The sequence below is a fragment of the Canis aureus genome, chromosome 1, assembly GCF_053574225.1.
Source record: "Canis aureus isolate CA01 chromosome 1, VMU_Caureus_v.1.0, whole genome shotgun sequence".
NCBI classification, from domain to species: domain Eukaryota; kingdom Metazoa; phylum Chordata; class Mammalia; order Carnivora; family Canidae; genus Canis; species Canis aureus.
The window spans coordinates 48,466,317-48,489,860 of NC_135611.1; the positions used below are offsets into that span (position 1 = coordinate 48,466,317).

General features: G+C 42.3%; 1 protein-coding gene and 1 long non-coding RNA gene across 7 annotated transcripts in view; one reads left to right on the forward strand and one right to left on the reverse strand.

Moving 5' to 3' along the window:
* TULP4 (TUB like protein 4) overlaps positions 1-3,870 on the forward strand; it is a 224,972-nt gene extending 221,102 nt beyond the window's left edge. For all 5 annotated transcript variants that reach the window (XM_077898513.1, XM_077898548.1, XM_077898530.1 and 2 more), the window contains one exon: positions 1,616-3,870. In XM_077898513.1, coding sequence (XP_077754639.1) covers positions 1,616-1,732 — 117 coding nt within the window. In that variant the 3' untranslated portion in view covers positions 1,733-3,870. The remainder of the gene's footprint in view (positions 1-1,615) is intronic.
* The window catches only part of LOC144314467 (uncharacterized), a 31,120-nt gene continuing 10,719 nt past the window's right edge, over positions 3,144-23,544 (reverse strand). Inside the window, exons 2-4 of one of the 2 annotated variants that reach the window (XR_013380388.1) lie at positions 12,757-12,955; positions 7,812-8,934; positions 3,144-6,700 (exon numbers count right to left, since the gene is read on the reverse strand). This is a non-coding gene — a long non-coding RNA (uncharacterized LOC144314467). Of the gene's footprint in view, positions 6,701-7,811; positions 8,935-9,223; positions 10,264-12,756; positions 12,956-23,544 lie in introns of those variants that run through there. The other variant, XR_013380389.1, reaches the window with a different exon arrangement.

Sequence of the window (23,544 nt, forward strand, 5' to 3'; positions counted from 1 at the left end):
GAGAAATACAGAAAACAACTGATACCTCTTAAGTGGGGCCAGTCATGGTTATAACTTACGGTGTGCTTATTGCTAGCTTTTATTTACTTTTCATCAAAACCACTCACGTACTGATTTTTTAAAAGTTAAATGATTCTGCGAGATCCAGGAGGAGAACCAGTAGGCTCCTGCCCAGCCCCTGGCCCACCCCCAAACCATGCTCTCCCTGTCGTGTGCTCCCCAGCTGTTTTTTCTGGCATTTGACACTCCCTTTCTAAAGGACATGTTCTCACTTCTGTTTATTGATTTTTCGGTTTTTTACATCACATATCGACTTCTTCCTGAGGAATGTGAGGGTTTGTTTTCTTCACCCCCACCACCACACATACTCACGTGAACTTCCCCTTTTTCTTCGTTTGTGTAGAGTCATTGGTTATCTCATTATGCTAATGATTTACGATTTATAGCTGAGCCATGTATTATGGCTTAATTATATTTCCTTTTTTATTGTATAGTTTTCTTTTCCCTAGACATAATAATTAGCCAGTGTTTGCTCATTTCTTTGTCTTTATTACTAAGTCATTCCCTTGATTCTCTGGCATAATGTAAATCCCCTTGTGTTACATTACACACTGGGTGACTTGTCAGTTTTTCCTGCTGCAACCAGAAATGGTAACTTTAACCCTGCTGCATAACTGTTGTTCTGGCACTACACCTCTTCCCCACCCTGGGAATTCCCTTCACCTCTCGTATTTAAATCTCATTTTCATTAGTTCACTCAACAAATACCTATTGAGCACCTGCTACTTGTTGGCAGTCTTCTAAACCAGAAGTCGGTAAATGGTGACCCACAGACCAATCCGAACTGCTGCTTCTTTTTATAAATAAAGTTTTATTAGAACACAGTCATGCCCACTCACTTAAATATTGTCTAAGGCTGCTTTTGTCCTACAAGAGAGAGTTGTGGCAAAGACCCTGTAACCTATAAAGCCTAAAATGTTTGTCATCAGCCCTTCAGAGAGTTTGCCGGCCTTGTTCCAAATGCTGAAATAGAGCAATGAGGAAAATAGAGAAAATCACTGTCCTCGTGGAGTTTACCAAAAATGAAGAAAGACCATAAACAAACAAATATATGTATATAATATAGTGTTAGATGGTAACATGTGGTCACACTAAGTACTGAAATGACCAAGGAAGGCAGGCTCAGGAGATGGAGTGCCAGGGGAAGGTGGTGGACTGTGTTGTATTATCTCTGAGCAGTGACATTTGACCATAATGATTGATGTGTCTCTTAGCCATCTATTAGCCTATGGAGTCTTTCTTATACTTTTTCTCTTCTCTGTTTCCTGGGTAAGGAAACCATTTTATTTGACCTCGGGAGCTTTCCATGCTCTGAATTTTTGCTCAGTATTTTTCCACTGCAGGTTGAATATGTTTCCCCCCACACACACACCTTTTATTTCTGACAAACTCATAGTTAGATGAATAAGCTTGATCCAGAGTCACTTTGGTTGGCAAACTTGCCTCCTGGACTGTGCCGACTCCCTCCCTCGGGAGCCACCCTGATGTGTTTGTGTTTCCCACTTTGTTTTCTTTTCATGTCTTTGCTTCTCTGCCCGCCCCAACCCCACCCCAGGTGATGCAGTTTGGGAGGATTGATGGCAACGCGTACATTTTAGACTTCCAGTACCCCTTCTCAGCTGTGCAGGCCTTCGCAGTTGCCCTGGCCAACGTGACCCAGCGCCTGAAGTGAAAAGACTGGTGTCGGGTGAAGAGAGAAGCCTAGTCAGCGATGATGCTTGAGGAGTCACCCGGGGCCCCAGGTGATTGGGGCCAGAAGACACGGACAAAACTGGAAAAATCTGTCAGGCCCGGGAGACAGACTGACCTTTAGTTGTTGTTGTTTGTTTGGGCTTTTATAATCCTTTGTTTCTCTTCTTCTTTTTTTTTAAAAAAAAAACAAAACAAAAAAAAAACGAAAGAATACAGAAGTGTGGTATGTGGAAGCAAAGGGTGCAAGGCACCTGGTGTTCTTTAGGAAACGTAGTTGCTGTGGTAATGTCCCACTGTGTGTGCTTCTGTCAGATGCCAGGACAAGGGGCCCTTTGGAAGGAAGGTGGACCACCTTCCCGCCTGCTGTTCTTTGAGACTAGGGAGTGTGCATTATTTTCATTCTCCACACATCTAGCTTTATGACTCGTTCTTACCATAACCACTAGTGTGGGAAAAAAAAAAAAAAAAAAAAACTCTTTAAAAAAAAAAAGACAACCAAAAGTCCCAAAGGTACAGGTTCTCATAGGGGGCCATTTCATTCACGTTTGTAATGTTACTTCCCCAAAGGTGACTTGACCAATGATGGGTATTGTGGCAAATGCCCTGTGTTTAACTAGTAGGAGTAGGCTTTGTACAGGGGTGCTCTGACCAGGTATAAACAGAATTTGCTCGTGCCGATGGGGCGGGGTGGCAGATAAGGAAGGAGCTCCTGCACATGGACACGTGGGTGGTTTACACAGTGTGACTTAAAATAGTACAAGGGCTGTGCTTCCCTTTGGAGGATGTTTACATTGAAGACTCCACCCTGACAATCCTATGCCAAGATTCCATAGATTCAGTGGTGATTGCCTTCGGGAGAAGGCAAGAGACAAAATGGAAAGATCCTGGCATGTGGTGAGGTAGCGACCTTGTCACCTAGTGCCCTGGTGAGTCACTAGGTGCTCACTCTCTGAAAAGCAGCCTTGTCCCCTTCCCCTTTTATTGTTTAATCTGGAAAGTGTGGCAGAAGACCTGGTCTCTCACAGTGGGTAAGGGTATCGCCACACTTTCTCTCTCTAAAAATGCTGAGGATACTGATTTGAAAGCACGCCTTTCTTCTCAGCCAAATTAAAATTCAGTTGACCAGAAATGTTTTCTTATAGTTTAGAAATGTAACAAAATTGTAAGCATTTGCCAGGGTATTAAAACACAGAGGTATAGTCATCTCTTTGAAAAAAAGTCCCTCAATTATATCTAGGAGGAAAAAGTGTTCTTTATTAACTGTACAGACTGTTCACTGAGGAGATAAGCCACTGGGAACACATTATTAAAATTATAGTACTTTAGATAGCTGGTTGATTTAAAAAAAAAAAAAAAAAACAGAAAATCCCCTGAGGTGATCTTTTCCCTCCTCCTCCTCCTCCTCCTCCTCCCTAGGGAACACCTTGGGCAGCATCCAGCCCTGATAACAAAGCCCAGCTCACTGTTGCCAGCTACCCACACCTGTGATGTTTTTAGGGCAGGAGCCCAGGAGCTGTCTACTGGCAGAGGGTCCTCAATTGGGATTGTGTTTGGAGCAGACAAATGAAAGACACTATAGAAAAGTCTTTTGAAAATATGTATTTTTACATTCCTTGTTTTGGTTTAAAAACTAGAGAAGAAACTGGCCCGTTCCTTACCCCATAGCAAGACGATATCACTCACCATTCTCTCCAAACCCTGAAGAAACACAGATGAGGACATCTCCCAGCTAACATCAGAGTTTTCCATCTTATATTTTAAAATATTGAACCTGATTCTTTGTGGGTAAATTCTTCAAGAAAGAATTTAGCAGTGTATTCAGAATTATATAATTCTTTTATAGGAGTTTCTGTAGCTTGGTAAGATGTTTCAATGCTTATTATTAGTTGTGCAATAATGGTTATGGCCTATTTCTAAAATAATTTAAATGCAGTTCCCCTGTTTTGTTGTCCAAGAGATAATTATTTATCTTGCTTTAATAGTGTTCTTAGGAATTATTTTGTTACTCTGTACTGGTGAGTTATGCCCATTTTATTTATTTAGAAAAATAGTGTGTTTGTAATGAGTTATTTGGTAGCAGCATATTTTGCTGTGAGAAATAAAGAGGATATGATAGAAGGTGTTTTTTCTGCTGGACAATTTGTAACTTTTCTAATTGGGAAAAAATTCCTATTAATCCTTTAAAAGTAGGTTTTGTTTTGGTTGGGGCTTTTTTTTTTTTTTTTTTTTTTTGCATCCTTTGGCATTGATTATATACAGAGCAGATTTCTTTGAGATGACATATCCTAAAATAATATTGCCCCTTCTTTTGAACATTTTATTTTTAACTAAAAATAGAAGGTGCTATGAATGAAATGAAGAGGAAGGATGGCAGCAAAGGAAGGCATTATTGTCAGTAAGTGTCCGCTTTCCAAATTAAGGTTGGTTCTTAAGATACAGAGACCATGCAAAATTACATTTTAGAACTTTTCTTCCTAAGAACAAATAGAGGGTAAATCCTTGGAACAAAAACTGCACAAATATATGTGTGAAGAGAAGGTCAGTGTTTGTAGCAAGTAACTGAACTCTCTAAATTCTGGGCTCACTCTCCAGAAGGCCTGTTGGGCACGTGGAGACAGAAGCCTGGTCTGAGGAGGTGTGCATACCTGAGGAGCAGCAGCCGCCCACTCTGTACTCTGGCCCGAAGGAAGAAGCTGTCTCATGCAACTCATTCTTACGTGTCTGCAGCGCCTGTGATGTGGTATCTCTTAAGGTGACAGTGATGGTTTCACTTATTTTAAAGATCGTTTTCATTCCGTCTCAATTTATTAAATACTACTAAAATCAGTACTTTTAAACAGCAGAATTCTACACACTTCATGCTTATTAATAGCAACTTACAAATATTGAGATACCTCATCGAACCGCTAAAGGCATTAGCCTAGTCAACTACATAAAGAATCCATGCCTTTTTGAGGGAAGTAGTGCATAAAAAAACATAAAACCAATATTAAATTTGTTTAAACTCTAACCTCATCAAACCAAAGGCATAGATTTGTGTACAGTATATGCACTGAATGTACCTTTCTAAGAAAAATCAGTGCCGGGGAAGCAGGAAAATGTCAAGGCCTAATGGCAGTATGAATCAGGGTTTTGCAGGTTAGCCTTTTGCCCCCATGTCCATTGCCCCCTGGTTGCATGTCCCACGAAGATATGCAAAAACACATATATGCATCCTGTAATCCTCCTGACTCTGGGGTCAGACCTGCTCCGCCAGCCTCTATTTGTCTGTGAAATGAGGGGGACGACGTAGCCTGACCAAAATTCTAAACTCCCATCCAGCTTTAATAGCCTGAGGGCTCAAAATGTGACCATTTCCTCATTCCACAAACTTGGAAGGTATGTTTCAAAATAATTGCCTTTTATAGAGAAATCTTTCTTTTCCAGCATTAATGAGCTATCTCATGAGTGTATACCCATGCATAAAATAATCTTTAGCAGGTTCACCTCTAGAAACAACTGCTTTTGGAACCCTGTTTGCATAAAATCACACAAAAGCACCTATTCCAGGTAAGACACAGGAACCTCCCCATGTGTGTGTCCTGCTCCATGGACACCCTAGAGAACAGCCTGAAAGTAAGTCACCATTTGCCCCCAAAAACTATAGAGTGGGTTGAGAAAAGAACAAAGGAGTACATGCCCAGGCTGGTTTGAATTCTTAAGTGTGTTCAACAGTGTGACACTATCTTCAAGTTGAAAAGATTGTTTTGAAAGGAACCCATCGTGTCCCTGTGTGGGCGGTCTATCCACTGGCCAAGTCAATAGTTGTGAACAAGTTCGTTAAGACAAAATGTATCAAAAATGTTTGAGTTCCTGGGATTTTGTAATAGCACACAACTCGGATCTCGGATCTCGTCACCATCTGTATTTCCTTCGCTCCGGCTGATGAAAATCTGAAGGGTCGTGGCTTACTTTTTTTTTCATTTCTATGGCTTTGTGCAATTTTCTTGTAACTTGTACCAATATTTTCTGTTTACAAGTTCTTTTAAAGGGGAGGGGTAGGGTTCTAAGATCCTGTTGTTTGTTGTAGATAAATTTTTTTTCATATTGTAGAAAAGCATGGGTTATGCGTTTGACTGAAAAAGGCACTGTATCATTTACCAAAGGGGTATTGTTTTTGCATTTGTTTATAAATGCATTATTTTGGTACTGTAAATTTGGACATAATTTCTGAGTTTGTTACTACTGGCATTTCCTTTTTTTCCTTTTTTTTTTTTTTTTTTTAAATGTAAGTGCACGATGCAGGTGCACAGGTCCCAGACCAAACCAGACCACCAGCATGTTCTTATCCAAACCTTGGGAATAGCGCCGCTGCTTTGTGCACCTCAGTCCCTCCAGTGTTGCTTTGTTTGTTTTTCAATTTCAGCATCCTGCTTTGTTTTACTTTCCAAACAAGATCTGTTGAGATACACACTTGCATTCTAACAAGCTCGCCCTTATTTGCCTCTCTTCTGATGTATTTTGTGTATTAGATGGGGAGGTATTCTAGAAGGCATTAATGGTTTGCATTCAAAATGACGTGGTTTGTCCAAATTATTTTCTGTCTTTATTACTGAGATGGATTATCTCCTTATTTTTTTCTTGATGATTTGAAGTTGTAAAAGTTGTCCAGCTATTGCTTAATAAAATTTTGCAGATCAAAAAAAAAAAAAATTAACTTGTGTTCGGAATTCAGGGATGAGTCTTGAGTCCCCTGAGAAGGTATCACTGCTCTCTATTGGCATGAGCCACCATCCTCCCATCCTCTCATTGATCCCTGGGGTTACTGCCAGCGTTACCTGCACACCCTGGGATCCTTACCATTGTTGCTGTTTTTTGAGAGTTCAAAGGTCATGCTGTCTTCTTGATGAGTTAGTTTTGTTTTTCTTGTGTTCTAAAGACAAAATTCAGGATGCATCTGTCATAGCACCTACAAGGTCAGAGATGTTAGATACATTGACACCTTCTCTGTTACTTTGTAGGAAATGATAAAAGCAGGTTTCGAGTGACTCTACTATCAGTGCTAATATACCTGTTCTTATTCTGGTGAGTTGTAGCGCACCTCCTTGCTCTGCTCTAGCTTTCCTTCTGACTTCCCTTTGAGCAAGACAGAGACTCGGAGGCCATCAGATGCTCATCTGAAACACTGTAGTTCATATGCCCATTCACAGAGCTACCCTTTGCATTTTTTCAGAATAAAAATAAATGTGATCACTCAGGCTTTAGGAGATAACCAAAACCACTGTCAACTCTTACGCATTGAAGTTTTAAAATAATCACAGAACTATAAATCTGCGCTTTAAATAGTAGTAGTTATACGATGCTAAAAGACCTTAATTATGTCTAAAAATCAAAATATATTGTATTATGAAAATTTGTGAACTTCAAGTTAATATTCATTCTATCTTCATTAGTTAATCCAGGTAGCAAGGAACCTGGTCAAAAACAAACTCCCTTTTTCCCTCCCCTCAAAAAACCACAAGGGACCTAAACCCCGATGGCCAGGCTGTATCTGTACCTGTGCTAAGGACCCACATGTAGGATTGTCTTCTCCACCAGCCCCATGTTAACTTTGGGACCATTTATTGTAAGTCAGTGTTTCCAGAGGTGATTTTTAAAGTTCTGGTAAGAAAATTTAGTAAATCCCTTCCATTTATTTATAAATAGGATGCTTTCTGTTTATCCTTCCACTCAGTGTTCTTTTCTGAAAGAATAAGGGATCAGTTTAGCTCTCATACTCTAGTCCCCCAAAAACTCACTGCAGAGAAATGATTGCTTCATGGAGATTACATCCCACTGTTCCGAGAATGCACAGCTAAGTCTCTACATTCCATTATAAAGTGGATGTCTTGTGCCTTCCTTTCAGAAGAAAATTGAAGCATTAAAAGGTTAAAATGACTTCTGGATTCCATAGACAAAAACCAATTATGAACTAGAATCCAAGATTTCTAGGTCACATTAATGAACAGACCTACTTTATTCCCAGCTTCTACTCTGGCGTTTCATGATGATTTGCCTGTAATGAGCTATGAGCTACTTACACTTTGTCTTCTGCAAAAACAGGCAACATAGGTGGGCTGCCCTCACCCATCAGGCGACAGATGAGCTCATCCAACAGCCGAGAGGGAATGCCCATTTCTGAGTCGGCAGTAAGTTGCACATGCAGCCCAGCCCATAGGCTCTGTCACTCACCGGGTGTCACAAAGGAGCGGGTTTGTGTGCTTTTCTCTCTCAGCATATCTTAGAAACATTTCGCTCGGTGCACTAAATATGTAACTGCCATCCACGTGGAGAATGGGGTTGCTTATTAAACCTGCCTAACATTCCTGTTACATCAGTAGCTTCGAATCATAGAGGGGTAGGAGCAGGACTCCAGCAGGAAACTAGAGGTCAGGTGAGAAAAATACTTTTCCATCCCCTCTTCTGTTTCTTCTTTTTGGATCTCCTGCTTTCACCTCACCTTGCTCTACAATGAGTGGGTTCTCTGGCGTTCAGTGATGTCAGAGCCACCCCTCCCAACACATCTCTCGAATGGGAATGGGAGCCTTCAGTGCAGTTTCAAGACTTGTTCCTAATTTAATGAATTTATTAAACATCAGCCACCTCTCAGGACACTGTCCAAGTACTTTGCAAAGCACTTTTTGCCATATGAACTCTATTATTTTCCCCAAAGTGAGGTAATTGGCAATTCAATACCCCATTTGCCATTTAGCTTCTGCCCTATTCCAGACACTCTGAGTGCAGTGGTTATGCAGCATTTTCAGTGCATGCATGATGGTAGCTCATCGCCCCCAGACAAGATGGGGGCAGTTTGGATGATAAAGTCTGGCCCCATAGCAGTATCTCAAACTAATGAGGTTGCTTTCTCAAGCGTGCCAGCCACTTTACCCACTAGGATGTGGAGAGAACTCCGTACTTTCTCTTTCCGCTTTTCTCTAAAATAGAGGATGGCCAGTCCTGCCACCATTTCCCATCATGTGCAGGGAATTGAGAGTCACTGTGTCTCCTTTAGATTTGGCCTCAAACTCATTCAAGTGGCCTGTGGTTTCTTCTTTCTCACGAATTGATTCACTATTTCCTACCTCCACAGGTGTCATCTTGAGGGTCTTCTGTGAACCAGCTATCAAACTCTTGCACTTCACCCGGGGGTGGGGGGTGCAGTCCCTGTCATTAAAAAGAGAAATGCTTTAATCTCTATTCTTTTCCTGTCCCGTATTATGGAACCAGGTCTCTACCAGTATTACATTTTCTTTCTCCAGCAAAAAAGCAAGCAGCCCAGACATCACAGCACTTGAGATGGAAACATGTCATGGACTCTTGTAAGGAGAAGGATTGTCTTTGATAACTCATTTCTTTGTGTACTTGAACCCTATGGGGTCCTCTGAGTCCTGCTTTCCTCAGTACCTGCATTAACTACAATAGTCTCTGAAGTCCTAGGATTGTGGTTGCTTACCAGTATGAAGTTGAGCTTCCTTAAGTTTTGAGAGAAAACATTCCTCTGACAGGAAGAGACTGTCTCCACTCATTCCATTGGAATGACCAACCCCAACCAAGTCTTCATGTCCAGCGGCTTGGAAGAAACAAGCACCACTTGGTTCATCTGATGACCCTGGATCCCAAGCCAGTTGGGAAGGGAATATGCCCTAAAAGCTGCATAGCATTCAATTTGCTGAACTCTCGGGGGATCTCTGCCCCATCTTAGGCATTCTTTTCCAACACCCACTCCCACAGATGAACTCCTGAGAGACTGAGGGATAGTGGGTGCCACACACTTCTGAGGGGATCAGACAAATTTCTCCACAAACCGTTCCCAGATGGCAACGTCCCCAGGAAACCATCAACCAGACCACAGCCACCTCTTGACCACACCACATTCCAACAACCCGCTCAGTTCCTGAGCTGTGTGTGGTGCACTGGGTGGGTTTTGTCCGTCAGTGGCCAGAAGCAGTGAAGGTGAAACTCCTCATCCTGCCGAGACCCCACAGCCACATTGCCGCCCTCGCAGGTTGAGATGACAGCACAGGGTACCAGCTCTGCTAACCCATCCATCTCAGCTCTTAGAGTTGTATTTTTCATGGTGTGGGTCTCTTGAGATTGTGCTTGAAAAATGTGAATAATCATTCTGGAATAAAGAACTAATAAGCTTGTATTCAAAAACATAACTTGTAAACAACAGCCAGATTGGTACAGCCAAGAGACTTTTTTCTTTTCTCAGAACACTGTAGAGATACGGCTCAAAATAATTTAATTAGCTAGAGTCCTCTATCGACATGGCACAACACAAGAGAGCATGGCTATACAGTGTTGTACCCCAAAATAAAACAAAGGTAAAAATTATACCAACAACCCAACTCCATAACAACAGTGAGTTCTGCAAGCCACAGAGATAAAGTACACTCTTGTGACATCATAATTCCCTCTTCTTCAACCCTTTGTGGGAAGAAGGTTTGGTCCCAGTTAAGAGGTAGGGAAAATCCAGGTAGATGATCATAAGTGACTTTGCTCAAATCCAGGCAGGGTTGAAAGAGCAACCAGGAGCAAATCTCAGAGCAGCCAAACCACAGCTCCTCATGGAAAGGCCTCCTGTGAGCTTCATAAGTGACAGAACAAGTACTGACTCCTGGTGAGTGGAAGCCAGTACCTGGCATGGAAACCTGCCCTTCCAGGAAAACAGAGACTGCACCAAAACCCAGGGCAGGGCTGCGCACTGTCCAAGACAGCTGCTTTCAGCTCCCTTTATCCTTGTGGTCAGTCTCCCATGAGGGATACGATGCTCCAAACATCGTGTTTGTCTTGTCCAGACCCCTGCCCTTGCATATCAGGTCATCTGAAAGGCAAACTCTCCAGTTCAGCTGACTTTTCATCATGGAACGTGAGCTGTCAGCAAGAAAGACCTGCCTGGACTTGGGGGGAATGACACAGGACAGAAGGGCCAGCAACAGAGTGCTTGGAAAGGGGTCCAGTCAAAGAGGAGAACTAGAAAGGACAGTATCCTCAGAATTTCCCACACCAGCCATCCTCCTAAAAGAAGGAGAGAGTTGATCTCTGACCTTCCCACATGAGCAGAGCAGATGGCTTGCATGAGAGAGGGGCCCGACCCAAACCATCCTGCGCAGAGGTCTCCCGTCAGGTCTCCTTATGCTGTGAAGTGTTCCAGGCTCCCTCCTCCCCACAGAAGTGGTAAAAGTGCTCTGCGATGGGCCTGGCCGCCCAAATGCCCCAGCCTCCCTCAGCGCTGGTGCATGCCTGGCCACCTCCACCGGGAGGTCCTCCATGTTGCTTGGACCGAGTTAGCCCTATGGATAGGGGCAAACCAGCAGGATTTGGGCATCAACCCATTTTTCTTGTAATAGATTTCAATTTTATTAAAAAACTTCTAAAGTATTTATCTCCTTAACAAACAGTACTACACACACAATCTGCCTGTGTGTGGGTGCCTTTGGAGGAGAGTTCTCGCTGAAACCAAGCTTGAGTGGAAAGCCCTCGGGAAAGGCCGGGTCACCAGTACTTGCGTCAAGTAGTGATCATACTCCACGAACCATGTGGTAAGGATTTCAGATCAATGGGAATAGCAGAATGGGTGAGTCACCGGCCGTGCGATCGTGGAGAGGCAGGATAGGGGTACTATGAAAGCCAGATCAGGGAGCATGTCCTGGGTCTGTCACCAAGAGTGTGTGACTTTGGCAGGCCACACTCAACTCTGGGCTTCATGTTGCTTAACTAAAAAATGAGTTTGGACTAAATCTTTCCCAAGACCCATGCCATATTTCCACAGTAACCTCGCACACCGATGAAGGGAAACAGGCTTCCTTAACTTCAGTATGCTAACATGCTGTGTGCCTAGTGACCACCGAGGGGAAGGAAAGGAATGCAGCGCCGTGTTTCCCAAACTTCTCTGCCCTTGGAATCCTATGCTAACGGAGCAGCATATCAGACCAATGGCCCAGGGAATAAATAGGCTTTGTGAAACTGGACTGTTGTTCTCCAAACTCTTCCCAACTTCAGAATTCTGTGCATCTGTGAACTTCATGGAAAACCTAAGGCAGATTTCTTTCCTCCCTCTTCTGCTAGAATAAAAGATCGACTTTGCTTCTGCTCAAGTAGATAAGAGAGACCAGACCCTGGCTTGAGTCTGAAGCATGTTCGCTGAACTGTAAAGGTGTCAGGTTGTGTGATTTTGTTTTTACAGTGTACTTTCTCCCAAAGCCAAACTGATTGAAACAGAAATGAACTCTTGTCCACCACAGCCAACCAAAATGCAAACGTTTGGCTAGTTCAATATGTATTTCTAATTTATGTGAATATAATCTTCTTTAAACAGCAGACTGGGGACGCCAGACTCATTCCGACCTAGCTCATTTTCTGTTCCTAATTAATACTTTGAGGTTTTGCCTCCCATTTAATTCGGGATCCTAGACATCTTTCCCTCAATTTAGAGAGGAGAACCCTTGAAAGTCAAGCAGGCATTCATCTGAGTTGAAGCCTAAGGATTGCGCTGAGCACCATGCTGAGGTCTGTGCCCTCCAGGGGTTAGGAGTTCATATACAGGAATGTGGTCATATATGAAACTCCACGTGGCCGGGTAGCTCTCTTCTGAGCTCTTGAAAAAAAAAAATTGTCATTTCAGTTGCCAAAAATAGAGATCCAAGGTTTGAGAATATTCATCTGATTTAAAAGTCAGATAGCAAATAACGTCCCCTGGGAGCCCCTCAAAGCTGGCAGCCACCAAGGGACTCCTGAATGTAAGGGGGACCCGGCTTCACTGTGTTTTCCTGGGAGGCTCCCAAGGCCCTGGTGAGGGCCTCCCTGGGGATGCCTGGTGGTGAGGGCCCCAAAAAGTGCCACTGGAGAGATGCTGACATCTGTACATTGGTTCCAGGGAGACAGCCCAGGGACCAGGGTTACCTGAAGATGATCCGGAGGTTCTTTCTTCACCTGTGTGGAAATAAAGACCCAACCCTACAAGGACAAGCGAAGGCTACTTACTCAGTGCTTGCTATAGCATCACATGCGTTTGAGTAGAGACTCGGAAGCAGGCAAGGTGGGAAGGCTTCTCAGGGAAAGAAGGAATGGCTCAGGTGGGTGTTGACGGAGGCTGTTGGTCAGGAAGCTAGAGCAAGCTGCCCAGGAGCAGGGCTTCCATGTGGTTGCTTAGCAGTGCGTAGCTGACTCTGCTGGGCTGCTCCTAAATTAGAAGCAGGGACAAAAATTAGAAGTGGTGTTATTAATCAAGTCCTGACGATTTGGGGCCAATTTTTACAGAGTTGTTTGTGTGACTTCCTGAGTCGTTGCTGGAGAGAGCAACCTGACTTCGACCAAGCTGGCTTTCTACAATGATTCCTGTAGATTGTACATCAGTTTTTAGCGATGGTCTGGCCATTGTCCATTTATATATTCAGTCCCTCAGTTTAAAGAAGCAAATTTCTAATTTTCTTGAATTTTAGCCTCATCAGAACCTACCCCTACTGAACAACACATTAATCGACATTAGTAACATTGTCTCACCACTGCATAATTCTACTTTTAAATACACCAGGAGTAACAAATGCTGCCCAGAGTCATGCATCTTGCCCCTGTTTCTAATTTGAATTCACAAACATGGAAAAGGCGCAGTGAACTATGTGCCTTTCAGAAACAATAGTAATGGGGAAAACACGGGAGCCACTAGAGGTGATGTAAGAAAGATGATGAAGAAATAGAAACGCTATTCTAGCTACATTACCATTTTATTGCAAACCCCATTTTAGTTTTGCCGCCTGAGTTCACTCCCAAGGAACACAAAAACTGCCTACAATGCTCACAGTGAGCTCTTGAAAGCTTCCAAAATTTCTGTGGCAGAAATGGAACAATGAATCTCTTTACTGATAGAGATTAGTCCAGGGAAATCCTGTTCACCCCATAACAAGGCTGTGCTGTTACCAAGCCGCTTGCTTTTGAAATCTTTAAATAAGAATTTTCCCACCTCTATAGAGTAGTAGCATCTTGAGGAAGAAAACGGATTCTGAATCCCACTGGAGGAGGGAGAGATGGAGGCAACTCTGAGAGAGCGTGGCAGCACGTTACTATTAAAGGTGCCCTGTTTCCAGAAATTCATAGAGCATCTAATCCTCTACTGATCCAGTCACTGGACCTGCAAGCATCTCAGTAGAAGCTGTGTAAAACGTAAATGGCAGCTTTTTCAGAACTCTTGACTTCCGTGGGCTCCCATTTAAGTAATCCAGCCTGCCCATGTACTTGCTGCTGGGTAAACATAATTATCTCTACCTCTGCCTAAGCAGTGAGCCTGTTGTTGGGCTATTGTCTCCTGAACCCTACTGTTTTGATGAGAATGGTACTTTCAGCTAAGGGTTGAATGCAATGGCATCCTGGCAAAATGTTTAGCAACCAGCTCTCCAGAAACAAAACTCTGAATGCATGAATATACATGTGTAAGCATATAAATTGTAATAAATTTTAAATGGTAAATGGCATAAAAGGTGTGTGACACAATTACAAATAATAAAATAAGCAATACTCTTCATTATGATTCCATGTAGCCAGTTGATTCTCACAGAATGCTTTTGTTGATTTTTGCCAAATGCTTGCATCCATAGCCGAATCTACAGGTGCAGTTGGCAAACAGGCGTAGTTCTGACATAAACGTTGGGTGATACTTTCATTTACATTTATGAGCAAGACAGAAGTGAAACAACAAAAGATGCATGTCCAGTGAAGTGTCAGAACCTTGACTTATCATTGGAGACATGAGCAATTCCTTTGCTAAATTGAATAATAGTTTTCAAATATTTGAAGAAAATTTCCTCAATTTTTTATGCTATTCACAATGTAATGCCAATGGACACAACACACTTTTCAATTTAAACTGAGTTATTAACATTATCTCCATCACTTTCTAAGTCTAGAGCTTGAAACAATAAAACAAAATCAACCCTTGATTTATGGCTTTTACTGATTTCCACGGTCTAAGTATTCCCACCAGCGCCAATTTGATGCAACCAACATGTGTCACTGAATGAAGAGCTGGAAAGAGACACACGGTAAGTAGCGATCTAATATTTAATGATGACCGTTTGGCAGTTGACTCTCAAGACTTTTGAAAGTGTAACCATCTAGCAGACTCCATGTCCTCCCTGGTTGCCCATGTTGTGTTTCAGAAAGCAGAACTAGCCCAAGGTGTGGGGATTGTTACTCAGCTGACGGGTTCAGGACGTAGATGTTTCTGTTGTCTTTCCATTAATTCGGCAAATATTTAAGGGCTGCCTACTACATACCAACCACTATGACACTTGTTGAGACAGGTCGTCCCGCGGTGAATGAATGAAGTGGACACAGCCCCGCCCCACAGAGCATATGGTCCCAGCCAGTTCTCTGTCTACTGGACTCTGCGGAATCCCCTTCTCTCCCAGACCAACTCATCCTGGGGTTCTGGAGCCCCATGCAGGGCTCACGGCTGCGCCAGTGAGAAGCCAGCCTTGACGGCTCCCTTCCTTTTCCATAGCTGTATGCCACCACGTCCCACCCATTTCTCCCCTACTCTCTGCTGCTTCCCCACTGTAGTACAAGCCAGCCCCATGGCCTCTCACCTAGCCCTCTTCACGAACCTCCAAGCTGGTCTTCCTGCTCCCTAGTACCCCCAGACAACTCTCCATTCAGCAGCTAGGGTGTGCTTCATTTTTTCCCCTTTTCTTTCTTTTTTTGAAGATTTTGTTTTTTAAAGTAATCACCCCCAACTTGGGGCTCAAACCACAACCCCGAGATCAAGAGTCACATGCTCAACTGACTGAGCTAGCCAGGCACCCCTAAGGTGGTTTTCTTAATTTAAAAACAAAACAACTTGTTTTTGCATCATTCCTCAGCTTAACACCCCTTGATGGCAGTCAAGCATGGTGATGACAGGCATCTCCTCCAGCCTGCATGGCTGTGTTGCACGCTAGCTGGGTGACTTGAGGCAAGATTATGTGGCAGTTCTGCATGTGTTTCCCCAGCTGCAGAATGAGAACAATATGGCACCCATTGAATAGGACGGTTTTGAGGATGAGATGGGCATCTGTGAAGTGCTGAGAACAGTGCATCATTACCCCTCTCATCATTATCATTAGGATAAAGACCAAACCCTTTACCTGCACCTGACTGCTCTTCCAACCTCAGCTGTCCTCACTTTCCCCACGGTTTTGTGGTCTAGAACTCTACCCTTCTCTGCAAGGTCCTCATCACACTGGCCCTGTCCAAGCTTCTCTTACTGCCTGCCCTAGTTGAGCTTTAACAACTCATCCTTCAGAGCTCCTCTAGACCATGCATGGTTGCAGAAGAGCCTTCTCTAGCCCTAGTCTAGATCAAGTTTTTTGTTACATTCCTTCAGACCACATCTCCTGTTATACTCAGGCATTCATTAGGATGAATACGAATAGCAATACATGTCCTGACTACTTTTGGACTGCATGAGAGTGCCCAGTGCCTGGAACATGGTAGGTCTTATTATATACAAAGGACACGAAATAGGGCCTATCTACGACCCATCTGACAGACCACTTGTCATGGCAATGTCTCATTCCGCAGAATTCCAGTATGAATTAGAAAGTATAGCTGTATGCCTGGATTTGATGCCAAATATTATTTGGCAAATATTATTATTTGGCTATATTATTTATCAACTCTTTCACCCTATTACCCTCTTTCCCAAAACTGCCAAAGGCTCTGTTTAGTTCTGCCAGGTACTCAGAATGGCAGGGAAAGAACAAGGATAATATTAAGATTTTGGGGCCTTGCCAAAATATTTTATCCTACAGGGTTGCCAGCTGTTGTGAACAAGCATGACTTCCCAAGGCCACTTCTAATGATTCCAGTGGTTAAGTAGTTATCACAGACACTTACTGAGCACCCAGTAATATATAGGAAATAATAGCAAATGCTTCATACACCATGACTGTTTCTACCAGAAAAGAGTGAGCTGGGTCAGCTTCCCAAAGGAGAACCTGAAAACCATGGAGATTGAACTCACTAAGACGGTGATTCTTCACTTACAGGTGCTTAACACAGTGGCCTCAGCATATTTTGCTTTTATGTGTTAAGTCTTTGTCTAAAGAAACAAAGTATCAGAATGAAATGTTACATCTGGGATTTGCTTTAAAATATCCCAGAAACCGGCAGCCCAGGTGACTCAGCGGTTTAGGGCCGCCTTCAGCCCAGGGTGTGATCCTGGAGACCCGGGATCGAGTCCCATGTCAGGCTCCCTGCATGGAGCCTGTGTCTCCCTCTGCCTGTGTTTCTGCCTTGAATAAATAAATAAAATATTATATAATTTAGAAAAATATCCCAGAAACAAAATTGTGAACAGATGAAGCAAAAATAACAGAATGTTGATAACTGAAGCTGAGTGAGGGGTGGTGGATACTTGGACAAGGAGTGAGTAAAAATGGGTGAAAACTTCTATAATGAAGGTTTTAAACAGCCTCAAAATATATAAAGCAAAAATTAATAGAACTATAGGAATTCATTGGCAAATCCACGATTGTGGTGGGAGCTTTGAACATAACTTCTTTCAATTATAGATTGGCATAACAACCAAAAGCTAAATTCCATGGACATAAATAAAACTTGGCACTCAACAACTAGAGAATACAAAATCTTTGAAACACACATGAAACATTTATAAAAATCAATCATACATTAGGCCATAAAGCAAGTTCCAGCAAAGTTAAAAAACAATCTGTACCATGTAGACTATGTTCTTAGAACACAATGCAAGGTGCTTGGGTGGCTCAGTTGGTTGAGCAGCCGACTCTTAATCTCAGCTCAGGCCTTGGTCTCAGTGTTCTGAGTTTGGGCCCTGCATGCCCATCCTGCTGGGGATGGAGCCTACTTAAAAAAAAAAAAAAGAAAAAAAAGAATACAATGCAATTAAGATATAAATCAATAAATAGACAAAACTATGTAAATGTGTGAAATTTTGAAATGCATTTAAAATGATAATGAATGATAATGAATCAAAACTTGTGAAATGCCATGAAAATTGGAGATAAATTTATAGTCTTAAATGCTTATTTTTATATAAGAATAAAAACTGAAAATTAGTGGGCAAATACACATCTTCAGACATTGAGGGAAAAAGCAACAGAAAACTTTTATTAAAAGAAGGATAAGGAAGCAAAAATAATAGAATTTAATAAACATAAAAACCAAAAATATATTCAATAAGGTCCATGATTTCAAATGTTAGTTCTTAGAAAATATGGATAAGTTAGACAAATACCCAGCATGATGTATGAAGAAAAAAGAGGAAGCACAGTATAGACAGTATCAGGAATGGAAATGAGACGTGACTTCAGATAGAGATTTTCAAAAGCTAAGAGAGTACGAATACTATGAACAGTTGTATGCCATTAGATGTGAAAATTTAGAAATGTAATCATTAGTAGGAAAGCTTCCTACAAAGAAAATGTCAAGCCAAATAGTTCTACTGAGAAGTACCATCAAATTTCAAGCAACTTCTCCCTCCTCTCTCATATAAATGCTTCAAGAAATAATTTTTCTTTTGGGGGAGGATGGGCAGAGGAAGAGAGAGAATCTCAAGCACACTCCTTGATGAGCATGGAGCCCAACGTGGGGTTTGATCTCACCACCCAAGATCATGACCTGAGTCGAAATCAGGAGTTGGATGGGTAACCGACTGAGACGCTCAGACACTGCTTGAAATATATTTTTAAGAGGAAACACTCTCCCCAAGCCCGGTAAAGCTAGTATCCAAATAAGACAAGGACAAGATCCAAAAGGAAACTCCTAGGCCACCTGACTTAAGAAATTCCTGGCTCATTTCATTTCCTTTCCCTTCTCCTTCCCTCTAGTAAATTGGTATTTCAACCGACAAATCACATGTAACCAGCATTTAATTACTGAAGTGTGAATTTCCTTTTTTGGGGTTAACTCGGGAAAATAGGCAGGCCAGCCCAATGCTTAAGATTACTCTCAGAGTCCCATTTATTTCACCTACTTAGACAAATTATTGTTGATTTGGAATTGTTCACGCTTAGTTTCAAGCAAGAGGAGAAACAAGGTAAATTACCCTAAGTTTTTCTACAGCTAGAAACAAGTTACCAATTTGGGTGTAGTCCTGCCCGAGGCTGTCAGGATGGGAGGGAGGCTCTTCCAGGAGCCCAAGTGGCTCTGAGGAGCCCTGGCTCAATTCAAGTTGGGTATCTCTTAATTAGGTAAGAAGGTACTGCTTCAGAAGCCCAGTACCAACTCCCAGAACACTTTCCTGCAATTAGTGCCAGGCCCATAAGCTTCAATAAATATTTGTTGAATAAATGTAATTCAGGCAGATTTATTTCTTATGCATTCTCTCTCCTCTGGGAGAAATTGATTCAGAGGTAAAGTTTATATTTTTGTAAAATAATTAGATAATACACATCTGGGGAGAAAAAAATGCTAAGCTACATTCTCTAATAAGATACTTTGATAAATTCATAACTTAATAAAAGCCAAAGAGAGAAAGGGAAGGGAAATTTAAAACTGTTATATAAATATGCTTCTTTTTGTGTTTTAGTGATCATTTAGAAATGCATTTCCATTATATCAGAAACAAAAACTACAGGATAATAAGTATTTTGTTTCTCAGAATACTAGTGTTTAAATAACGTCAAATTAAACACCTGTACATTGATTAGTCTAAATTAAATGGTGGCCACTGTTCAATCGCTTGGGTAGAACTTTATGGATAAGATAATGAAGTGTTAAGAAGGCAGGTAAGTCTATGCTTACAAGTACAAATGCTATGGTTGGCATTTACCTACCATGGCTCCTAGTGATGAACTGACCATCTATAATATCGAGATAAAGCGAGTATGAATGAGCAGCTAAAGGAAAATGCATTTCTGGAATTAAATTTTGACGTGTCCATGTCAGCAAAGATATAGCACAAATTAATTAGTGAGCTAAGATATGCATGACTGGGAGAAAGGAAAGAGTATTTTCTACTGAATCTTAATTTCTGTGATGAAATAATTGTGAATAAGTATGCAATATAATCTGGGTATAGAGTTAATTATTAAAAATGAACCAATTCTGCTAGATTGATGTGAACCAGAGTCTTTTTTGAGGGTCAGATGATTGACTATTGGCAATTCTGTCTGGTTCAACATACAACATCCCCAGGCTATTGGCCTAAGCGTGATCCATCTGGCATTGTGAGGCTTATCCGAAAGTGGCATTTAGCTATCCCCACAGCTAGAAGAGCACTGAGCTGTGGTTGGGGAGGCACTAGGAGAAAAAAAGCTGAAGAACCAGACAACACTTAGCACAATGTGACCTGATGACCACAAAGACCTAGTTCGTGATGGCTGTAAGAACCAAACACACTGGTACAAAAGCCAAGATGTGTAACATAATTAGGAGAGAAAAAAGTGAAAAGATCTAGGGGGAAAAATTATTTTTTAATGAAGGGCAGACTAAGGCATCCCCAGCAGGAGCTGGAGAACAGCAGACGCTCTGCAGTGATGAGAAGCCTTAGCTCAGACGAAAGCAAAAGGCCAACTCCCAACAGCTCTGGGGGCTGCAGCAAGCTGTCCGCACACCCCGTGTGGGTCTTGATATCACATTAATTGCCCAACTGCTTGTAGGTTTGGGAACATGTGAGGAATAGACAAACTAAGCAAGCCTGCACCTTGAGGGGCCTCTGGAGCAGGATGTGTTTCACAAATGCCCCATAGTGACAAGTGGGGGCTAAAATGAAGCTGAGAAGAACCAGACCAAGCAGAGGACAGATCTCTAGTTGGTGATGCATTGATTCCTCTCCACCTCCAGGGAAGGCAAAGGGCAGAAGCAGAGGAATGCTGTCAATCCTACAAGAGAAAATGGACCTCCCTCCAAACCTTGAAAGTGACAACAGGAATACATCTCTCAATACAGTGTCTACTCAATCATATTATGTGTCATAAGAAAAACAGTCAAGTTGTCTTTAGACGGAGTCAACTGAAGGTGTATATTATCATGCCTTACCGTGATGAGATAATGGGACTAGAGCATCAGGCCACACTGCCTGCATTTGATCAAAGTAAGAGGACTAGAAACACAATTTCACCTCTGGTACAGCCCATGAGTTCTGCTCATCTGGGGTGCCCAAAGCCAAATTGGGCACCATCATTCCAATGACTGGCACTGCACCACCACACCCAAGCCAAATAAATGGATCTCCCCAGATATCTCCTCCTTTCCTACTCAGATTCCAGTCTTGTGAATTCCACCTTCTAAATGTCTTGACAGTGATTATCCTCTGTGTTTCACCCCCACTGGTTCTGGCCAACATCACTTTTTACCTGGGCAACTGTAAGTCTCCTACCTCATCCCCTTAACTCTCTTCTGTTCTCCTGCTCCCCAGGGACCTTCTTTCTGAAACTCACTTAATCCAGTCACTCTCAAACCCAAAGTCCTTAAGTGACTCCCACTGCATTCAGGACAATGCTCAAACTCTGTACCATAATCTAGATGTGCCCTATGGTCTGTCCTCTGCCTTCATGACCAGACTCCTCTCTTGCCACTCCAAAGCAAGCCCTCTAATCCACCCATCTCAGTTATTACTGGTTCCTTAACACATCACTCTCACATGTGCTCTGCTGTATGTACTGTCCCCCTGCTTGGAATTCCTCCTCTCCTTTTCCACTCCGCCCTTCATTCCTCATTTTTAAACACAGGCATTACCTCCTCGGTGAAGTCTTTCTCAGTTCACGTACCCTGGACTTACTCTGCTGTAGACGTCATCACATTGTTTGGATCCCTTTACGTGTGTGTTCCACACTAGTAGGCATGAACTGATTCTTACTCAACTTTTGCCTTCCAGTATCTCTTAATGTCTGGGACAAATGGGTATATAACGTTTGCTAAGATTAAAATAAAAGCAAAGTGCCCCCATTCTGCCCCTATGCTCAACAGAAAGATCAAGATCTATCTATTGTCCAATGTTACTTGTGTAGCCAGCAGTGGATTCTGATGAGTGACCTGAGCATTTCATGTGAGACGTGGAATTAGAGAGCTGGTGATGGTTGATGAGAAATGATCAGCAAACCACAAAGCCAGGGAATTTCATGTGTATTATGTGACTTATCTCTGAGCCCAGAATCTCACTTGACAAAAGTGGTGAAATCAGAGTTTGTGATCCTGCCAGTGGACATCTCAGCTGATGACACCCATGAGTCCATTTCTGAGTCTCGGCTGTGTAAGGACAGATGGGTCAATGGCACTTATATTAAACTTTGGTGGAAGTAAATTTTTACTGCTCTAGATATTTCAAAATTGTTACTTACAAGTGACCAGCCAAAACATAGCTAGACCAATGCTATTTCTTTCCTCTTTATATGCTTTCTATGAAAGCTTATCTTGGCACTACACACTGACTTCAAAATGCTGCCCTCTCCTACAAGGTAATCATGGGGCTACCCTGACAGCTGCATGGGTGGTGGCAATTCCTATATCACCTCCTTGCCCACCAGTGTCTCTCAGTGATTCCAGAGAGCTAGCCCTTCTATAAAACACAATTACATAAAATTTCCCTGACGTAGTTCATTCACCACAAAGGACGACTACTAATTTTGGTATAAGACATGGTTCATTTTTACATGGCTTGTGGCTGAAATTATGTTAAAATAAATGTAAAAAAAATTGTGGCTTTGTGTGAGGTTTCCAGAAGCATCTGGTGATGGCCATAGTCTCATGGGACTAGACGTGCTTCAAGATCTTTTTAGAAAAAGATAGGCAGATTACCTGCATCAGGACACAAGATGACAGTGTCTCAACTGGTCTATCCAACGGTGCTATCTTGTATTAGCTGCTTAATCATGTTGGGCCTCAACTTCCTTATCCTCCACAGTGTTGGTCTAGTATTATATTCAGTGGATCATAAGCCTTATCTTTATTTTATTTTTTGAATTTTATTATTTTTTTACATTTTTTAAATTTAAATTCAATTTGCCAACATATAGTATAACACACAGTGTTTATCCCCTCAAGTGTCCTCGTCCAATGCTCTAGCACAAACCTGTGAAAGGGGACAGTAATTCTCCCTGTTGGCTCCCAGTGCTGCCCTGGGTCAACTACCACGCTTCCCTCTCAGCTGAAGCCACTCTTGGGGCTGGGTTTTATTCTCTCATATCAACTTTCTATCCTCAAGCAGCAAACTTCATAGATTTATTGACACCAGAGGAAAATTCTGTGAGCACAGTGTGCTGGCTGTTCTCTCTTTGCCTCCCTCCCCAGATCCATGCTCTTCCCATCTCTGCTGTCTACTTTTGAGTCCCAGAAGGCTGCCATCTATTGACTGCATCACCTGGGCTCCCTTGTTCTCTGGCTTCCTGTCAGATTCAGTCAATTGGAGGCACTGGCATGAGACTGGCAGGCTGGAGGATATGAATACTACTATTTGTGAATACATATGTATGAATATTACTATCTATCAGAACTGTGACAAGACTCTAGAAGTTTTAGGTTCACTTGTCTTTAAATATAAGGAATATCTTCAATGGGTTGTCTGATGCTACATGAAATCAGGGAAACAGACCTTTTTTTTTTAATAGAGCTTTTAATTTTTTAATACCTCATTCTTCAAACACAATTGGTCTTTAAATTGGGTGCCTCAGTAGAGGCTGTACCATATTTTTTTTAGATTTTATTCATTTATTCATGAGAGACACAGGGAGAGAGGCAGAGACATAAGCAGAGGGAGAAGCAGGCTCCTCGCAGGGAGCCTGATGTGGGACTCGATCCCAAAACCCCGGAATCACGTCCTGG